This window comes from Calidris pugnax, unplaced genomic scaffold, assembly GCF_001431845.1.
Source record: "Calidris pugnax isolate Ruff unplaced genomic scaffold, ASM143184v1 scaffold470, whole genome shotgun sequence".
In the NCBI taxonomy this organism is placed as follows: Eukaryota; Metazoa; Chordata; class Aves; order Charadriiformes; family Scolopacidae; genus Calidris; species Calidris pugnax.
In genome coordinates this window covers 1,532,910-1,554,146 of record NW_015092761.1, presented here as the reverse complement: position 1 = coordinate 1,554,146, position 21,237 = coordinate 1,532,910, and the positions used below count along the sequence as shown (strand labels likewise).

Sequence of the window (21,237 nt, the reverse complement as noted above, 5' to 3'; positions counted from 1 at the left end):
TTGCATAGGAGGCTTTTAGAATATAACTCACAGACGTGCGTACAGTGGTTCTAACAGGGATCAAGTTTTTCTCCAATTGGGGATCTTTTGGGTCAATTTAAAAGTGCTTCTGAGAAGTGTAACGCTGGCAGAGCTGAGGTATAGCACAAACACCGTGGCCTGAGCAGCACGTGGTGTGTTCTGGGCTGAGACTCACATCTACTGCTGCTTTAGTTACTCCAGAACTCACAGACTGTGGAGTCCCAAAGGGAATATATCTGGAAGGAAACACATTTGGAGCAGATAACTTCAGGTCACGTTAAAGAACGAGCAGCCTTTAGCTTCCAGAAGGACTCGAAATGTGATTCAATATACAAATTAAAGCCTATTTTAGGCATTAACTAATAAATTTTAACAATTCCTGTGTAAGAACTGACCTCGTGTAAGCCTTGGGAGATTTATGTTTCCTGTTCTTTGATGCTCAGTCTGGGGCCTTTGTTCGTCTATGCTATAAATAATTGGAAAAAGCAGGTTTATGAACTACATTTCAGAAAGCTTCATTTTTTTTTATTAATTTTTTTTTTTAAAACCATCCTTCAGAGCAGGGAGACAACATCATATTTTCCTATGTCCATACATACCTCCTGGGCTCATGGAAGCAGCACAGACTGGTTTTGTTACCAGACTTTCTTTGTGGACAGCAATTCTAAAAGCTCTTGTGCAATTTCCTTAAGATAAGTGCTTCGATTTCTACATCCATTGGCTTGAATTTTAAGAAATGTTTTGAAAAAATAAATGCATTCAACATCCTGAGCAATGTTAGCTGAGTTGAGCAATTTGAAAGTGGTCTTTGGTTTTGGTGTTGCTGGGTTCCTGGGATGCCGTTCTGCTGCGTTTCTCAGGTGCCTTCAAGTCAGAGATGGTGCAAGGGTACCAACGTCTGGCTGAAAAGTAGTATTTCACTGGTTTGACATTCAGTTGGAAAACAGGGTTTACAAAGAACCCGTATCATCAAATCCCTAAGCAGGAAGTTTAAGAATAACCTTGCAATAAAATCTTAAAATGGTTACATTAGTTTTTTCTTAAATACTCAAAGTCTGTGCCTGATTTCATCAGCCCTAAATGTGAATTTTCTTTTCCATGTTCAATGATTTGCACCATCCGTGAAGTCCTATTGGGTCGCTGCTCTGTTTGTGTGTGTACGTGTGCCTGTTTCAAATAAAAAAATCACCAAAAATCCCTAATCAACCAACCAACCCACCCACGTTCTTCACTGGCTGGAGGAGACTGTCAGCGGATTTAGAAGCGAAGGGAAAAATGCTGAGCCCCTTCTGAAGGTGGTGCCACTGCCACAGCCTGGGTCAGATGACTGTCAGGAGAAGCAGAATGTAGGAAGCCCCCGTGGTGTGCACATGGTCCTCACGGCTGTCTCTTCTTCTCTTTGTCTGGTTTTTAGGGGGAGCTGGAGCGTCAGCTTCTTCAGGCAAATCCCATTCTGGAATCCTTTGGGAATGCAAAGACAGTGAAAAACGACAACTCCTCCCGCTTCGTGAGTCACTCCTTTTCTCTTTCGAGTCTGTAAATGTGGATAACTGTTCATGGAGAAATTCCCTTTGTAGGGATTTATCTGATTGGTATCAGAAGTTTTCTTTGTTCCCTTTCCCCCACAAATTCAGGTTCTCTTCTGGTGCTTTCTCTATTGCATTGGAGTCTCTGAACACATGTCCTCACTGCCTTTTGGCAAAACTTGCTTTAATTTTACCCGGTTTCTAACTTTGACCATCCTTGAATCCACAGCAGTGTCCATAGGATAACAAATACAATACAGCAGTGGTCAGGACCAGGTTGGAGGGGGCTTGGAGCAACCTGGTCTGGTGAGAGGTGTCCCTGCCCAGGGCAGGGGGTGGCACTGGATGGGCTTTAAGGTCCCTTCCTACCCAAACTGTTCTATGAAATACAACTCTGCTGGAGAGTTGAACTGTGGCATGTGTGCACAAATCACTGCTGAGCTAATATCATGTCAGGGAATTTGGCATCAACATGGAATTTGGCTAAATACGGAGCCTTCTTGTCAATAGCTATGACTTTATTGATTGGCTTATCAGCTGGGTTTATAGCCATTTTTCAAAAAGCACAAAACTTGCCTATAAAAACCTCTCTTAAGTTTCGGTGCCATTCTGGTTGGCTGCTTTACTGCAGGGAAGCCAAAAGCCAGTATGGCTTACTGGAGGTGTCAGGCACTGATGTTTTTGTTGGGTCAGTGCCTTCTGCTTCACATACTGTTTTGGTGGGAGAAAACCACCTTTGATGTGTTCCACTCTTTTAAAAATAGTGGTGGAACTCGGGGTGAATAGCTGTTTACCACTCCTTAAAACTTTTTTTCCTTTGATGGAGAAAAAAACACACACCCCCATCTCCTGTTTCAGGGGAAAGATGGGTTTTAGTAGAGCTGTAAAACTGTATAGAACTAAAATTTACAGAACAAATGAAAGATTTCTTGGCTGCCTTGATGTTTCAACAGTTGCTTGAATTTATAGTGTATGAACTTCGGCTCCAGTGATAAGGACTCTGGAAAACTGCATGACTAAATCCCTCAGCCTTTTCACTCAAGAAGGGAGAGCAGAGCGCTGCGGAAATGCAACCTTGATAATTTTATAGCCACATTATTTACAATATTCCTTGGTGCATATATATGGTGGGTGTAGGATTTATAATATCAACAGGTTTCAGTGCGCAATAACTCTACTTTGTTACACATCTTGAATCCATCAAAGATTGAACTAATTTAATGAAGATATTTTTTTTTTTTCCCCTTAAAAGATGTTAGCATCTGGTTTGTGTTAGATGGAAGGCTGCATTGCCATCCTCAACATAATCACTCAGCTCCAGCTCTATTTTTATAAAGGAGCAAGTATCATGCACTCCAGATGGTGTCATCTCATGCAGAAAAAGAAGTAAAAATCTTTAGTAACAACCATTTTAAAACCTGATTTAAAAAAAAAATATATATATATATCCTCCCACAAAGTGAGAAGTGCTGTTGTTCAGCCTCTTCAGGCTTGACAGCCTTCACCATGGGCACAGAGATGCCAGCCTGGCCCTGCTGGTAACACCAGACAGGACAGAAATAAGGTTCATGGCAAATCCATTTTATTTTATTTCCTCTTCTCCCGAAGGCAGCGTTTTCTGATGTTTCAGGAAATACACTCTCTAGTTCTCAGTGGCAGGGGGGAGTGGGCTTATTGGGTTCATGTTGCAGAATTGGCTGCTGCCTTCTGATGGGGTTTCTACAACGCCACGCACAGAAATCTGTGCTGAGAGTGTAACCAGAATTCAGTTGTTAGATGCCACTGCTGCAGTCACTAACTGATAAATTAAAGATTTCATAGCAAGATTTGCCAGTGCTGGCTGAAAGGATGTATTAATATTTTGCTGTTAAGAAGCTGAACTAGAGAAGTGACACCTCTGGTACAGATTTCAATGGTGACTGACCTTGGAAGCAGGGAGTGTGGGGATCATAGAGTCACGGAATGGTTTGGGTTGGAAGGGACCTTAAAGATCATCGAGTTCCGACTCCCTGCCCTGGGCAGGGACACCTCCCACCAGACCAACTTGCTCCCCTCTTCTCATGTCCCAGCTCCTTTAATGGCTGTGTTTCCTCTCAATTATTCTATTCACAGAATGGGTAACTTGACAGCAGGAATTAGATAACTTTTTTAAGAGTGTAAGTGGTTCTGAACTCTATGAGAAAAAGCCACTGACTAGACCTTCGGTGCTACTTCATGTTTCTTTGCACATGTGACATGGCCAGTCCAAGCCACGTCCCCCTGAGAAGGATCTGCAGTGCCTGTTCTGGGGAAGAAGTTCTCAGCTGCCATTCTTGACGTGCTGGTGCTGCCACATGCGTGTTACAGCTACATTATTGGCTGAATTGCAGTAAAATGACAGTGCATTCTTTGTGACAGTTATAAATACAGCTTTCTGGAGCTGTTACTGAGAAAAAAAGTATAAATGCTTCAGTTACGAGCTCAGCTTGGAGTGTTGTGTTTCTTCATACTGGGAGATCTGGTCCCTGACAGGACACGTGTGACAGCAAGCCTGGGTCCTTGGCACGGTCCTTCTAGTGCCACTGACTTTCCAGCCATGCTCAGATCAAGCAGCAGGGAGTAACTACTGATGCTGATTTAAATTATTCCACCAGTTTTCTTACAACTTGGAGGAGAAAGCACTCTGTGTTGAGGATGTCACAGCCGCAGTCGCGGAGCGGTTGCTTGACATCAGACTGAGTCAAGACCGGGCTGGTGGGAGGGCTGGGCCTTTTGCTGGGTTCACTGGTGTGACTGGGAGGAGGAGCTGGGCAGGTCTCGTGCACAAGTCTTTTTTACATGAATGGGCTTTGTCTGGAGGGGTGAGAAGGGCAGGGTTCTGGGGAGAAGGTGCAATAGCTGAAATAATTGCAGTAACTGGTAAATCTGGAGCACGGCCATAGACCCCCAGTGCACACCAGGGCAGGCTGCTGCTGGGCTACAGACGTTCTACGAGCTTGTAGAGCAGAGTATTTTAATATAAAAATCAATAGTACAGAGCCCGAGCTGAATGGATCCTCCAGAGAGGAATTCACAATAACATACTAAAAGCATTAATCAGTCAGACTTGAGCTGAGCGAGGGTTTAGGTACTGATTGTAAGAGAGCTTTCAGGAGGCCTCCACAAAGGATATTAGTGGGTGGCTTTGTGAAGGCACCATCTAGAGAAGCATTTAGGCAGTTGCTGTGATGCTCCGGAACCTGTTCGTATGGGGATAGAGGACTAGGTGTTGGGTGCAACGGAGATGGAGAGCCCAGTGCAGTCACTGGGGGTTCCCACCAGTCCCTTCAGGTGTTTGCAGACAGGGGAACACCCCCCGGTTCTATGGGCACAAACCTGAAATACGGCCATGGGGCTGATAAAAGGGGTCCAGCTGCAGGGCCTGAGCCTGGTGGCCTGTTGGGAATGTTCGTAGCCAAGTGACAAATGAGATTGAGGAATTGATGTGGCTTAAAACTGGTGTGATATATCCACTTGCCACCGGCTTCTTCCCAAGAGCTGCTCTGTGTGGGGGAAATGAGCCTGGTGGCCTGTTGGGAATGTTCGTAGCCAAGTGACAAATGAGATTGAGGAATTGATGTGGCTTAAAACTGGTGTGATATATCCACTTGCAACCGGCTTCTTCCCAAGAGCTGCTCTGTGTGTGGGAAACAGGGCCGGAACAATCCTGGCCACCAATACAAACTGGGGGGTGAGGTGTTGGAAAGCAGCCCTGAGGAAAGGGACTTGGGGGTGCTGGTGGAGGAGAAGCTGGACATGAGCAGGCAGGGTGCAGCTGCAGCCCAGAAGGTCAATCCCATCCTGGGCTGCATCAAAAGAAGCGTTGCCAGCAGGTCCAGAGAGGTGATTCTGCCACTTTGCTCTGCTCTGGTGAGACCTCACCTGGAGTATTGTGTGCAGGGCTGGAGCCCTCAATATAAGAAGGACATGGGCCTGATGGAGCAGGTCCAGAGGAGGGCCACAAGGATGATCAGGGGGATGGAGCACCTCTGCTACGAGGACAGGCTGAGGGAGCTGGGGTTGTTCCGCCTGGAGAAGAGGAGGCTCCGGGGAGACCTAATAGCAGCCTTCCAGTACCTGAAGGGAGCTACAGGAAGGCTGGGGAGAACCTGTTTAGAAAGGCCTTTAGTGACAGGACGAGGGGCAATGGCTTCAAGCTGGAGGGGAACAGATTTAGACTGGAGATGAGGAGAGGGGTCTTCACTGTGAGGGTGGTGGAGCACTGGGACAGGTTGCCCAGGGAGGGGGTTGAGGCCCTATCCCTGGAGATATTCAAGGAGAGGCTCAATGAGGCCCTGGGCGACCTGGTCTAGTTGGGGGTGTCCCTGCTGACTGCGGGGGGGGCGGACTAGATGGCCTTTGGAGGTCCCTTCTGGCCTGGGCAATTCTATGATTCTATGAAACCTGTTCTTTATTTGGTCCTTGGATGAGAAAAGGAGACACATGTGAAAGAAATGGGTATATTGTCTCTCTCTTAGTCCTTTCTTTACCAGACATATCTAGAAGGCTGGTTTTATTAATCCTCAGCAGGTGTTTGTGCGCAGCGTAACGTATTCTATTGAAACCATGGCTGAGGACATCGAAGGGAAAAGATTTCATTTGAACTTGTGTGAAAAACTTGTGAAATGAATGCAAGTAGGATTAAGTTTTTATAGAGAGAGCATCGCTGCCTTAATTTAAAAAATAAAATTAAAAAAAAAATCTCTTTTCTTTACAGGGCAAGTTCATTAGGATTAACTTTGATGTTACTGGTTATATCGTTGGGGCCAACATCGAGACGTGTATCCTCCTTAATGCCACATGGTTGTAAAATGCGAGTTTCCTGATGTGTTTTGCTTTTAACCCTGGAATCCGGTGGAATCTGGTGGAAGGTTGCCCCAGTCCCACATCCTCCCGCATCCTCCATCACACCCTCTGGTTCAAAACAGCTGATCAAATATCAGAAAGTCAGCGTGCTTCCTTGTGCCTGGAAATCGGATACCCCAAAATTTAGTGCTCTCAAATCTGCTGGATTTTCGGAGTAGGCTTAAACACAGGGTTTGTTAAATAGACAAACTATTTAAAGGCTTGATCTAGGAATGTTTCTAGAAAAAAAAACCCCACCTTCCTGCTGAGCTGCTGTGTGGAGCCCAAGGCTTGGGTTGTCCTCGTCAGTGCTGGAAGGAGGTGGTGCCCATCAGAAAGGGCTGGGACACCTTTTCCTTCTTAGGGCCTCTAGATACCACCTTAGGTTCATTAACACAAACCCTCCTAGCAATTAATACTGAAGCCTAACTCAGTTTTAGTTTTAGGGTTCATTTCTATTTATGATTGAGTAAGAGCAAGTAAAAATGCTTACACTGAAAGCCTTTCTCTAAAGTTGTTTTCTTTGTACTAAAAATAACGTGTGTGTGATTTTTTTAAAAACTTTTTTAGCCTGTTTTCTGGGGGAATAGCAATAGGATGGACATACAATTACGAAATCAGAAGTCTTGGTAAACAATATCATGTGAGTATGAAACATAAACAATGCTGCAGTCAAGCTTTCATTCTCCTGCTGGGAGTTAAACTGCTTCATTTGAAGTGCAACAAATGTTTGGAAATGCCACAAAATGTAATTTCCCAATAAGGCTGGGAAAGATCTATAGTTATTCCAAATATGCTTTAAAGATAAATGATTTTATTTTTTTTTCATTCAGCCCAGCAGAGGAATGAAGGCAGATTTTGCTTTTATGAAAGTTCAGATGAATTGTTTTGCCTAAAGCTTTGGGAAATCAGGAGGACTGAACTTTTAGGGAATTTTTTTCTTCCTTGCAAGAACTCGTCCTTGCTCATAACCTGTGTCACTTCAAATCTCTCACCGCATCTGTTCCACAGTATGGAATATGAGAAATAAAAACTTAAATAGCTTAGGGCAGTTTATGAGACAGTATCTGCTGCACAAATCGAATTTGGAAGCTGTTTAAAGATAGGGAAGGTCGTATGTGAAAACACAGTGAGAAATGACAAATGCACTTCAGATAAAGCACTTTGGAGTTCAGCGGCTGCTGGGATTTTGGTACCAAGAGGCAGCCGTGACCTTAGAAGTGCTGGAAAAGGAATGACCACTTCCCCCCTCACCTAGACCTCAGCTGGGCCATCGCAGTCCATCGTCTGCTGCACGAGGCAGGAAAATGAGTCAACAGCCAAGAAATGAGGTCGCTGGAATTAAATGTGGGCTTCTATCAGCCTGAATTGAAAATCTCTCATTTGAATTTACCGAAAGCTCATCTCGTCCCCAGTCCTGTCATTACTATTAAAGTTCTATTTGTTCTTACAGTAATTAGACAGCCTACTTTGACATTTTGTTTGCACTGGACGTTTTTAGCCAAAACAATTGTAGAAGATCCTTGACTGGTTCTAATCAGACCTGTTGGAGAAGTCTCGTGCTGTCCGTCAGGCTAAAGACGAGCGGACGTTTCATATCTTCTACCAACTTCTTGCTGGAGCAGGAGAACACCTGAAGTGTAAGTGGAGACTCTCATTTTCTAAACCTGTTGCTTCTGCTGCCGCGGTTACTGTGTCAGTGTCAACACCCTGGGGTTCAAACTGGTCTTTGCTCTTGAAATGGTGAGCTTTAAAAGAAGCTGGAAGAGCCGGGTGGCTTCGTCTTGCAGTGAGCTCTGTGTTTTATCAAGCGCTCTGTCAGGCAACTGCTGTGGTTCAAGGGAACGGCTCCTACACGACAGAGTCCAGTTTGGCCAGTCTCCGACTGGGAATGGCTGGGTTGAAGCTGCAGGGCTCGTTAACAACAAACCCGGCCGGCAGCAACAGCCCCGGGGAGAAAAACAGCCATTTTACCAAAATGGAATGAAACTCCGTGGCTTTCTTCAGCCGTTGCAGTGCTAGGTTGATGATCTTCTTCTTTTTTTCCCCTTGGTAACTGGGAGTTTCTGTTAGGTTGTGATAAGTGAAACTACATCAAGGTACAGACTTCAGAGGATTGATCCCCTCTTTCTCCTCCCGTCATAGATAAACGTGGATTTGGTGTCCCTGATGTGGTTATCATCAATTCCTAGCTCCCTTTCTGCCTCTCTCTGTTACTTTTGAATAGATTTCGGATATTCCAGACAGGGATTTGAGATTATGCTGGTTAGATCTGAGTCAGGTAATGTTCTGTTTACAGGCTTAATGCATTAAAGAGCTCATGTAGGTTGCTACAGATAGAGATTCAGGGAATCTGGCTTCAGCTTTTAAGGTACACTCGTATTTTCAGAGTTTGGCAAGTCTGGATAATGGGTTATATGTAAGGAACTGATTTTGTAAAGCGTAGTTTGTGCATTTAGTGAGAACAGAGCACGGGTGGGTGTCAACAGCATTTTATAGCTTTTTTTTTTTTTCTCTTCTCTTTTCCCCTTCCCCCCAACACAGCTGACTTGCTGCTTGAAGGATTTAACAATTACAGATTTTTATCTAATGGCTACATCCCCATTCCTGGGCAACAAGACAAGGATAACTTTCAGGAGACTATGGAAGCCATGCATATCATGGGATTTTCGCATGATGAGATCTTGTGTAAGTTCCTGAGCCTTTTGGATTTTTAAAGTGTACTTTTTTCTCTTGTGCACACGCACACACACGGCCTAATTTAACACCACCAAATTTGATGTTGCTTCGGCGTCTTGACCGCCAGCAGCGAATGTTTGCTTATCATGAGCTAGGGTTGAATTAAAGCCATTTGCCTAAAAAATGCGGTACGAGCTTGTATTTCCTTTCTGAGTTCTGAATACTTGGAATTCGGAGGAAAAGTAACACAAGTAACGGAAGGAGAATTTGTTAAGGTGAGCCCTCTTCAATTAAACTGTTACACGTGTCTTTTGTTAACACAGCGATGCTGAAAGTGGTGTCTTCAGTGCTACAATTTGGAAATATTTCTTTTAAGAAGGAGAGAAATACTGATCAAGCTTCTATGCCGGAGAATACAGGTGAGTTGATCACGTTTGTGTGGCTTCCTTGACCCTGAGCTGTAGTTTTCTTCCCTCCATTGGTTCAGTGCTGGATCTTGAAAAATCCAGAGCTTCTCTGAGGTTCCCTGAGAGTGTCCTGTACCTAAAAGGGGCCAGGACTCTTGTGGGAGGAGCCAACAGGCAATTATTAAACCCCTCCTCTTCCATTCTCCCAACGCAGACAAATTTAAGTGTCCATCAACTGAATTTATGCTGTTTGCATTGCTTCTAAAAGTTGAGCAAGTGTTTCAGTCGCAGTCCTGTTTATTGCTCTCTACAAAGACTCCAAAAAGCACATGCTTAAAGCGGTTTGTTTTCTTTGGGTCTTGACAGCAGTTCTCTTGCCAATGATAAGAGCCCTGGAGGCCAAGCACAACTTGCACAGAGAAAGGGCTGAACAGAAGAATGCTGCTTTCAGAAAAAATGTGATTTCTGAAGTACCATGGTGGTGTGACTGAGATTAATTTATCAGTTAGTGCCTGCGATGCAGTCAGCATTTTGAGGGGTGAATTTCTTCACAAAAAAACCAGCTGCTGAAGCAGAGCTCCTGTTTTTGATTCAGTGCTTCAGCCTTTTAAATGTGCTCATGGATTCAGTGCTTCAGCCTTTTAAATGTGCTCGTGGAATCATAGAATTGCCTGGATTTGAAGGGACCTTTTAGATAGAGTCCAACCATCAACCCAACACTGACAAACCCATCACTCACCCATGTCCCTCAGCACCACATCTGCCTAGCTTTTAAATACATCCAGGGATGGTGACTCCACCACTGACCTGGGCAGCCTGTTTCAAGGATTGATAACCCTTTTGGTGTAACAATTTTTCCTAATCATCCTTAACCTCCTCTGGTACAACTTGAGTCCATTTCCTTTTGTCCCATCACTTGTTCCTTGGGAGAAAAGACCGACCCCCCCCTGGAGAGTGAGAAGGTCTCCCCTCAGCCTCCCTTTCTCCAGGCTTTTTTTCTGCTTTGCTGATGTGTATTTTTATAGCGCAGAAAGGCTCCTGTGTGTAGCTACAGTGAAAGGAGTGCTCAATTTGTGATGCTTCCCTAGTTCCACTGATGAAGTTGTGTGTTGATTCATGAACACTTCTAATGAATATGCGGCCAGAGAATCTCAACATCAGGAGCAAGTAGCAGTGTTTTTAATACCAGCCAAAGAAAAAAAAAAGTAAATGCAGAGGAAGCTCTTTGATACTGGTATTAAAATCTATTTTCTGATGCTGGTTTGTAAAAATAGCTTTCTTTCATTTTGACAGCAAAACACGGGCTGTCAGCTTACAAATATAAGGGGTTAAAGTACTTTCTGGATTGTGTGGAGCTTCCTGCTAAAGGGCAACGCTTACCCCGACCTAAAAATACCTTTAACGTCACTTTCATTTTTAGCCATATGGAATCATAAATACCCAGCCTCCTGGGAAATGTATTTGGAAAAGGGGATTGATGCAGCAGGAATCTGTAACGATGGAGGGTAACTCCTTATTTCCAATAATGAATGTGACACCAGGAGGGTTCACGGTGTCTAAAGCAAGTGTGCTGCTGTTTGCGGTGTTACTCTATAGAAAATATCACCAACCTGTGTTTTAAACAACTTATTTTGATATAGTCTGTAACAGAAGCTTTACACTGGCACATCTGCCCAAATGGGAACAGTTTTTAAGCAACCTGTGGTATGATGGAGTTGATGGGTGATGGCCTGCTTTTTTTCTGGTGATGAGAAAGTGAATGTTCCCCATTCAGGTACCAAAGCCAGTGCTTGTACCTGGGCAGTGGACTGTTACCTGACCTCCCTAATTCCATGAAATCTCGTGTTTTCCATGCACCCCTAAGGCCTTTCAGTGGTGGGGGTCTGTAGAGCCTCCATCAGCTCTGGAGATGGAGGTCCTGTATGGTGGGGAGATCTGTCCATGGGACATTTTCCCCCTCTTCTCTGCACTGGGGAGCCCACAACTGGAATCCTGCCTCCAGTTCTGGGCTCCCCAGTTCAAGAGAGACAGGGAACTGCTGGAGAGAGTCCAGCGTAGGGCACCAGAGAGGATGGAGGGATTGGAGCATCTCCCTGATGAGGAAAGGCTGAGAGAGCTGGGGCTCTTTAGCCTGGAGAAGAGAAGGCTGAGGGGAGACCTTATCGATGCTGACAAAGAATGGCTTCAAGCTCCAACAGGGGAGGTTTAGACTGAACATTAGGAAGGAATTTTTCACAGAAAGAGTGGTCGGGCATTGGAACAGGCTGCCCAGGGAGGGGGTGGAGTCCCCATCCCTGGCTGTGTTTAAGGGCCGTTTAGATGCAGTGCTGAGGGACATGGTGTAGGGGAGGACTTTGTAGAGTAGGGGAGATGGTTGGACTCGATGATCCCAAGGGTCTCTTCCAACCTAGACCATTCTATGATTCTAAGGGTCTAAAGGGTGGGTTGAAGGAGGATGGAGCCGGACTCTTTTCAGTGGTTCCCAGTGACAGGACAAGGGGCAACGGGCACAAGCTGGACCATGGGAAGTTCCACTCCAATCTGAGGAAGAACTTGTTTGGGGTGAGGGTGGCAGAGCCCTGGCAGAGGCTGCCCAGGGAGGGTGTGGAGTCCCCTTCTCTGGAGATCTTCAAGCCCCCACCTGGATGCTCCTGAGTGCTGTGCTCTGGGCAGCCCTGCTTTGGCAGGGGGGTTGGACTGGATGATTTCCAGAAGGTCCCTTCCAACTCCAATAATTCTGTGATTCCATGATTTGGTGATTCCATGACATCACCCCAGCTGCTATAGCAAATGGCAGGTCAATTTTGAAGCTGGCACCCTGTTGTGAGAGCTCGTTTCCCCGCTGTTCCCCCTGCCTGGGGAGGTCTGAGTGTGCCACTGATGCCTTTGCTCCCCAGTTGCACAGAAGCTGTGCCACCTGCTGGGGATGAACGTGATGGAGTTCACCAGGGCCATTCTGACACCGCGCATCAAAGTCGGCAGAGACTACGTCCAGAAAGCCCAGACCAAAGAACAAGTAAGTTTGGATGCTTTAAAGATGAACTGCTTCGTCCTGATTAGCTCTTGACAAAGGTAATTGGGATTGTGTGCTGCCACTGACTTTAAGTTTACTGTCTTTATTAAATGTTCTTATATGGTAAAAAACAATGGTAGAACAGAAGAAACCTCTCCCTCTCCCTGACCTTCTGATCACATCCTTTAATATCATTGTTGTACGTATCAAACACGCAGAGGGCTTTGGGGGTTTTTTATGGAACAACATAAACACAATTTTTTCATAACATTAATCAAACTACGTACTGTTGCTACTGCTTGTTTTCATTCCTCAGCGGCATTAACTCTGTTAAACCTCTTCTGTTACTTATTTATATGTGATAACATCCGTGTCTGTGTTCTTTTGATGACTTCTCCAGGGTAAATAAATCTTCTTGTTGGGATTTTCAGGCAGACTTTGCGGTGGAAGCTTTGGCAAAGGCCACCTACGAACGCCTCTTCCGCTGGCTTGTTCACCGCATCAACAAAGCTTTGGACAGGACCAAACGACAGGGAGCATCCTTTATTGGAATTCTGGATATTGCTGGATTTGAAATCTTCGAGGTACTTCAAAACATTGCTAATCAGATTTCTCTTTTCTCCATAAACGTGTGTTCGGGACTAACTGAAGAGCCACTAAACGCACGCATGTTTCAAGGCTGCAGGAGAGTTTTGTTTTAATTGTGGTGGCTAAATTAATTGCTAAATTACAGTGGCAAAAAGTCATACTTCAGTCTAAATTGTTCTTTTACATGGGATGGGTTTTCCTACTATATGTTAGTTTAATTATAAGTAACAAGGAACATAAGAGATTTGAATAATGAGTTTTCCAATTTTCTCTGTGTTTGAAAGTTGCAAACTTTTGGTGAATTTCCTTGTTTCTAAGGTCAAGTTTTTGAGCTCCAGGTACGTGTTCTGTCCTGTCACTGAGTTACTCTTTCTTGCTAATGTTATTCTTGTAGTTGAACTCCTTTGAGCAACTCTGCATTAACTACACCAACGAGAAGCTGCAGCAGTTGTTCAACCACACCATGTTTATCCTGGAGCAAGAGGAATATCAGCGGGAGGGCATCGAGTGGAATTTCATCGACTTTGGACTGGATCTGCAGCCCTGCATTGACTTGATAGAGAGACCTGTAAGTGTGTGCATCAAGAATCACAGAATGGTTTGGGTTAGAAGGGACCTTAAAGACCACCCAGTCCCACCCCCTGCCCTGGGCAGGGGCACCTCCCACCACACCAGGTTGCTCCAAGCCCCCTCCAACCTGGCCTTGAACCCCTCCAGGGATGGGGCAGCCACAGCTTCTCGGGGCAACCTGGGCCAGGCTCTCACCACCCTCACAGCAAAGAAGTTCTTCCCCAGATCTCATCTCAGTCTCCCCTCTTCCAGTGTCAAACCCTTGTCCTATGTCTCTCCGCCCTGATCAAGAGTCCTCCCCCTCTTACCTGTAGCCCCCTTCGGGTATTGGAAGGTCGCTGTGAGGTCTCCCTGGAGCCTTCTTTTCTCCAAGGCTTTAAGGAAAAAGTTAGACTTCATAGTTTGTCTTTTACCTCCTGCAGATTGTAGGACTCTGTAGACATTTCCTGTGGAGCTGTCACAAGAAGTGAATTCACTTGAATGCTGAAGTCTAAAGTCTAAAATACTGTGTATTTTAGTAAAAGGATTTATCCTTATGGGATCTTGCTCTGATGTTGGTGTAGAACACTGAACTAAGGATAGGAAGCTACTATTTTTATCCTATTTTCCTAGTATTAATGAAGTCTTTACTCCTGTCACTCTCCTTTTAAGCCATACCATTGCGTTACAGGAGCTTTGGCATGGTGGCTCATCTAAAGAAGCTTTTCAAGGTTCACAGAAAACTTTGTCTCGTTTGAAATCAACAGCAAAATTGTTGAAACTTGATTCAGGGTAGAGTTTTCCCCATAAATCTCCCTTGCAGATAGGAAAACAGTTATCTTAAAGGTGAATTTACTCATCGTGCTTTTTAGCATATTCTTTTAGTTGCTTGATATATGGAAGCTGGAGAGGACTCCAAAGAGCAGGAGGAGCAGTTGGGTTGGGGAGAGCAAAGATTGTCATTCTTGAATGTTACTGTTCCTCACCCCTCAGAACTCAGCTGTCAACATTATTTTATGACCTTTTAAATTAATCCCAGGGCACTGCAGTTACTGCTGCCTACACTGAAGCTGCCAATGATGCTGTGCATCCTGAGGAGCAGAAAAGCCCATAAACCACACTCTTGGTTTTTCTTTAGAGCAGGGAAAGGGAAGTCCTGTTTCAGTGCAAAGATTTGCTCTTTGAGTGTGGAGCTTCAGAAAGTTCTGCCTCTTTGGAAGTTAAAATTACCCTCTTTGGGCCTTTTGGCAGAGAATGTGGGTGCTTTCAGTGTGGAGATGTTTTGGTGAAGATCCTAAAAATGTATCAAATGACTTGATTATTTTTTTAATTTTCTTCTGAAAAGCAAATGTCAGTATCTCTGTCCTTGTTCTGTAAATGAGGTGTGTGATGCCGTGCAGTAGGTACATGGAAACATCTCTCTTCAAATGTGTAAACTTTACATTCCCTAGAAACTTTTGAAGTGTAAATTATTATGAACTCTTTTTTCCACTGCGTACACCAGGCTGTCTTCCCTGAGGAAACTGATCCTGTCAAACAGTTCTAGAGCTGTTAAATAGAGACATGGCTTGTTCCAAACTTCATTTTAAGGATAAACAAGCCTTCAAATGCAGTTGTTGTACTCCCTCTCTTTCCATGACATTTATAAACCCACGTTGGCTGCTCCAGTTGACCCTTCCGAACCTCACTGGGTATCACACGGGGCTTGGCAAGGGCAGGCTTGCTGGTGGCCACAGCAGTATCAGGTGGCTGGGAGGGCTAATTGTCTTTGGTTTAGCCCGTGTTAAAGCATGAGATGAGCTACTGTGGGGATGTGGATGAGCTGCCATGTATGGACACGGCGCAGAAATGTGTGAAAGGTAGCTCTGGAGGTCATCTGCTCCAGGCTCTGCCCAGAACAAGGCTCTAGGCAGCACTAGATCAGGTCATAGAATCATCGAGGTTGGAAGGGACCTTTCAGATTAAGTCCGACCATCAACCTGACGCTGACAAAACAACCACTAACCCATGTCCCTCAGCACCACGTCTGCCTGGCTTTTGAATCCCTCCAGGGATGGTGACTCCACCATTGCCCTGGGCAGCCTCTGCCAAGGCTTAATAACCCTTTCAGAAAAGAAATTTCTCCTAATTGCCATCCTAATCTTCCCCTGGTGCAACTTGAGGCTGTTTCCTCTTGTCCCATCGCCTGTTCCCTGGGAGACCGACCCCCCCTGGCTACACCCTCCTTTCAGGGAGTTGGAGAGAGCAATAAGGTCTCCCCTCAGCCTCCTCTTCTCCAGGCTGAACACCCCCAGCTCCCTCAGCCTCTCCTCACAAGACTTGTGCTTCAGACCCCTCACCAGCTCCGTTGCCCTTCTCTGGACCCGCTCCAGCCCCTCAAGGTCTGTCCTGTTGTGAGGGGCCCAAAACTGGACCCAGCACCATGTCTGGGCCCTTATGTTGGAATGAATTTGTTTGAACTAGTCATAACATCTTTCACTGAACTGAACTCTCCTACAACTTGATTAAAATTTGATTGAAATTAAAACATTTTAGACAACTTACTGTGGCATTCAATTATGTGTTTATTAAAAAAAACCCGCAACATGTATATACTAAATATTAACACAGTTTGAATCCAACTCTGCTTCAGGCGAATCCCCCGGGTGTGTTAGCGTTGCTGGATGAAGAATGCTGGTTCCCTAAAGCTACTGACAAGACCTTTGTGGAAAAACTAGTCCAAGAGCAAGGAACCCACTCCAAGTTCCAAAAGCCAAGACAGCTAAAGGACAAAGCAGATTTCTGCATTATTCACTATGCAGGAAAGGTAAGGGTTAAAGGTTAAATACTTGTTGGGGCAAGCACTAAGTGGAGAAGCTACCAAATTTCGAACTACTTGTGCAGGAGGGTGGCTCTGTTTCATTTTTATTGAACACGTTCAGGAGAGCTCTGATGATAATATTTCACTTTCCTTTAATTTTATTGTCAGACCTTCAAGACTAGTTTTTTTCAGGACTTGCACTGAAAGGAAACTCTTTTGAATATCTGTGTTTCCAAGTTGATGGTGATGATTGAGGTAGGGCTGTGTCAGTGCCCTCTTTGCTTTTCTCTCCTCAGTTGATAGAAGATTTTCTGTATTTCCTCTTTTATAGTTCAGCTGAGATTTTTTTGCTTTTCCTGTTAATCCAATCGTTACTGTCCCATTGAGGGACGGAGCTCATCTGCAAAGTGAACAGTCCATGAAATAACCATGCCGTTCTTGTCAGCAGTTTGTGGAACCTTCATGATCACCAGGTCTAGCCCATAGGGCCGTGCTACTCAATTAGCTTCATAACTAGTTAAAACTTCATCCTAGTACCAGTTTTTGCCCTGATATTCAAAAGAATCTGTGCAAACTTTTAAGAGCCATCCTTTAATTTTCATGTGAAGTACTTGTTATCTGTCCTTTGAGGTAAGTGGTGCCAAGTAGATAATTGTAGTGAAAACTGAAATAATGTAATTACACCTTTTATTCTATCAATACTTAAAACAGTAACTTAGAAATCATAGAACGTGTTGTGTTGGAAAGGACCCTTAAAGGTCATGTAGTCCAACCCCCTGCCGTGGGCAGGGACATCTTTAACTTGAACAGGTTTCTCAAAGCCCTGTCCAACCTGGCCCCTCCAGGGATGGGGCAGCCACAGCTTCTCTGGGCAACCTGGGCCAGGCTCTCACCACCCTCAGAGGAAAGAACTTCTTCCAAAGGTCTAAGCTAAACCTACCCTCTTCCAGTTTAAAGCCATTACCCCTTGTCCTATCACTATGTGCCCTTGCAAACAGTCCCTCCCCATCTCTCCTGGAGCCCCTTTAGGGACTGGAAGGGGCTCCGAGGTCTCTCCAGAGCCTTCTCTTCTCCAGGCTGAACCCCCCCAACTCTCTCAGCCCCCCCCTCCCAGCAGAGGGGCTCCAGCCCTTGGATCCAGCCCCTCTGATCATCAGTTTCATCATAGTGAGATCACCCCTGCAGTTAATAGGAGATGGGTTATAAAACAAAAGGTTACCTTTAGGCAATCAAAATGAAGTAAAAGAGCTTGTTGTCCGGCTACTGGAAAGTAATTGTTGTGCAGAATGGTTTACTCCTGCCAAACTGGGGGGGGGGCATTTCTGGGGTACTGGCCCCACATTGCAAATCTTCCTCAGATGGAAGGCATTTTTCAGTTTTCTACCAGAACGTGTATTTCCTTCAAAACTAAAATTGTTTGTAAAATAGCTTTTACTGCAAAAAGGACTAAGATGATGATCTGATTTGTTTTGGATGCTGGAAGCATTGAAATGTGACTTTCTTTTCAAATCCCTTATTTAAAAACAGAAGACTCCCAGTTTGAAGCAAACCCATGCCAGTCTGATTCTGGGATTTCAGGGCACTCTTTTGGGTCGGGATGAAACCTGTGCTGGGTAACACTGAATTTTCAACTGCTGAGCTATAGTTTAATTGTAAACCACCGAGTTGGTTCTTTCAAGATAAGAACTTTGTTTTCTTGGTAGCACAAAGTGTTTAAGTACAACTGCTATAGTGAAATTTAAAACAAAATAAATCATGTTGCAGCACATCCTTAATTTACTCTCTAGTAATGTAGATAAAGGAATTAGGATCTATACTGGAAGTTTTTTTACATCTTCACAGTGAAGCCTTATTTTGGCAATAGCACTGGGCTGAAAGTGATTAGCTATTAGGAAGCAAAATGTCAGATCACTACATTTTTAAGAAAACTCCCATTCATTAACTCTTTCAAAAGAATAATAATTTTCGTGGTACTTTGACCTGTTCTGAGGAGGCACAAACAAACTCACGGCAAGGAAACATCGAGGAGGGAATAGTAGGAAAACATCAGTATAGTATTTTGCAATATATATATATATATATATAGGGGTTTTGTGCTGTTAAATTGCACATTGAAGCCAGTAGTTTATCTGATCCTGGGTAATTGGCTGCTCTGCAGGTGGACTACAAGGCAGATGAGTGGCTGATGAAGAATATGGACCCACTGAACGACAACGTGGCGACGCTCCTGCACCAGTCTTCTGACAAATTTGTTGCCGAGCTTTGGAAGGATGGTAAGAGATCATGCTCTGAGCACCCAGCTTGTTAGCAGTTTTACCTCGCTGGATGAGCTGGTGGGGTTTTTTGTGTGCCTGTTCCCTCCTCACCTCTACATTGTAAATATCTACAGCATTTTCTTTATTGTTTAGCCCCAAAAGTACAAGGAGGAAGCTGGATGCACCTCTGGTCCTTTGCACATGTGCCATTTCTGAGTAGCTGCTTCTCATGTTCATTATTTGAACTGATATTCACTTACTACTTGTTACCCTCTGTCAGATTTCATCTTGTCCAAAACTCTTAGTTTGAATTGCTGGAGTTGAGTCCTGACTGTAAATAGCTGTAGTGGTACTTGCTGTTCATAAAGTGTTGTCTTACGTGAGCACCAGCACAGTGGTTTCTTGTGCAGGGGTGAGTCATATCCTGAAAACCCACATCTCCTAAAATAAAATTTATTAACAGCCAGAATAGTGCTTAGATACTGCATATTAAAATCAATATATTCCTATTTTAACTGTACACTGTTGTTTAGCTTGTCTGCCTGCACACCAGCTTAAGGTATTTATCAACATTTTTACCAAAATATCCCAAGAAGCAGAAATAGCAAAATAAATACTCACTAAGGACTTTTCTCTATTCTAGTTTTTGACATCACAGTGTATTAATCAGAGTATATTTGCATGTCACAGTGTATAAATCTTGAAGTTTCTTATTCCAGGAGGAAATGAAGCTTGTGATACAGATGATGCTGTAGGTTAATGCTGAGTTTCCCTCTTATCCTCAGGAAGACTTACTTGGCTCAGCTACAGAGAGCAGTTTTAATGAATATATAAAGAACTTCTTGGTTGGGCATCTGCTCCTTTCGAGTACACACACAGAAGCGAAAGTGTTTTGGTCCAAATATGCAAAACCTGCTTCCCGAGCTAATTGAAATGTGCATGGAATATTGCTTTTGTAGCAGAGTGAAGTCTGTTTGCCATTGATAACCCTGTTCTGTCTGTACTAACTGAAGTCTCTTGTGTATCTGCTCTTCTGTCTTTCTGTTTCTGCTGTTTCTCTGCCTTAGAGATTCAGAATATTCAGAGAGCCTGTTTCTATGACAATATTACTGGTCTTCATGATCCACCAGGTGAATGGCTATAAAACCAGTAGGCCTACCAAAGGCAGGGCTGTTGTCTTTACAGGAAAGCCATTTTTGCTCGTAGGCTTGCATGAACTCTTCATTTCATGCTACCCTTAGGTATAACTCCCCGAGGCAAACGGGCTCCGAGTGCATACCCCCCCTCGCTGCTGCATACATACAGCATCTCTAGTGTATGCATTGCATTTAAGCATTGCAGATAAAAAGGTTTGTTGCTTCCTAGTTCCATGTTGAGATGCAGAATTGCTTCTGAAGTGATAATTCTGGTAGCTCTAAGCATTTGAGAGAATGCCTAAGCTTTGTAAACACTATCAAGCTTCTTTCTGCAGTCCAACATTGACTAAACTCTGGAACGTTGTAGAATGTGGATGTATTTTTTGGGAGGAGAGCTGAAAAGTGTATTGAGGCATCAGGAAGAGCTCTGCAGTTGTAGTGGGGGTAGTAGGTGAAATAAACTTTTTCCAGACTTGTTGGAATTGTTCTTCTACTTAAAAACATCTTAAATATTTCCCTGTGTAGAAGCTGCACACGTTTTTTTGACGTATCAAGAGATCAACAAATCCATTTCTTTGGAATGTTTTTGAAGACGCTTTAGATATTTTATCCAACCTCTTCCTTGTCCTCCCTGTGCTCCTCTCCCCAAGAGTAGAAATATGTGTGTGTGAAGGTTGTGTCTTCAGCCTTTGGCTCTTTACTTGCCTGTATCTTCCACCGCTCCCGATGGACCACACGCAGCGGAGGCTGGTGGCGTCTCCTGAATCAATTCCTGGAGACCTGGAGTTCGAGGCTTTTGCTCTTCAATGACTGCTCTTAACCTAGAGGAAAAGCTTACATTTAACTTCAACAGTCCTCTTTGAAATATAACCAACCGTCTTATAGTTGGAGGACAGAGGGGAGCAAACCACATAATTAATGGATATGTTATTATTTATACGAAATTTTTAAAAGTACGTGGCCCAGCAAGAGCTGAGTGGTGTCCAGCTGCTGGTGGTGTCTGGTGGGTCTCTGGTTCTAATATTTACAAGCTGTTATGTTCCTCCTCTGCAAGGCTGGTTCCCAGGAATCTCTATCCCATTGAGGGTTTAGAACTGAATTCTGCTTCAAAATAAATATTTGGGGTATGATCTTCTGAGCAACTTACCACCTGCTTATTCTTCTAACTTTAAGGAGTCGCTTAGATTCTTGTGGTCAAAACTGTGGGGAGGATCTGGGCTCTGGTCTGTATTACACCCAAGGCTTACAAGTGATTTATTCAAAATTCTTGCCCTGTATTTTTCTGGTTTTAATTTTCCTTCTTTTTTTTTTATAGACCTTTGCAAACCAGTTGAGTATGAAATAAAATATTGTCATTTATTTCTCAAATATAAAACTAATGCTGGTAGGAAAGCACAATT

General features: G+C 44.1%; 1 protein-coding gene across 3 annotated transcripts in view; it reads left to right on the top strand.

Moving 5' to 3' along the window:
• Positions 1-21,237, top strand: part of MYH10 (myosin, heavy chain 10, non-muscle) — a 118,329-nt gene that overhangs the window by 61,083 nt on the left and 36,009 nt on the right. For 2 of the 3 annotated variants that reach the window (XM_014962665.1, XM_014962664.1), the window contains 11 exons: positions 1,436-1,528; positions 6,283-6,346; positions 7,952-8,050; positions 8,955-9,098; positions 9,413-9,508; positions 12,394-12,512; positions 12,941-13,093; positions 13,492-13,665; positions 16,279-16,452; positions 18,605-18,719; positions 19,769-19,831. In XM_014962665.1, the coding sequence (XP_014818151.1) occupies positions 1,436-1,528; positions 6,283-6,346; positions 7,952-8,050; positions 8,955-9,098; positions 9,413-9,508; positions 12,394-12,512; positions 12,941-13,093; positions 13,492-13,665; positions 16,279-16,452; positions 18,605-18,719; positions 19,769-19,831 (1,294 nt within the window). The remainder of the gene's footprint in view (positions 1-1,435; positions 1,529-6,282; positions 6,347-7,951; positions 8,051-8,954; positions 9,099-9,412; positions 9,509-12,393; positions 12,513-12,940; positions 13,094-13,491; positions 13,666-16,278; positions 16,453-18,604; positions 18,720-19,768; positions 19,832-21,237) is intronic. The other variant, XM_014962666.1, reaches the window with a different exon arrangement.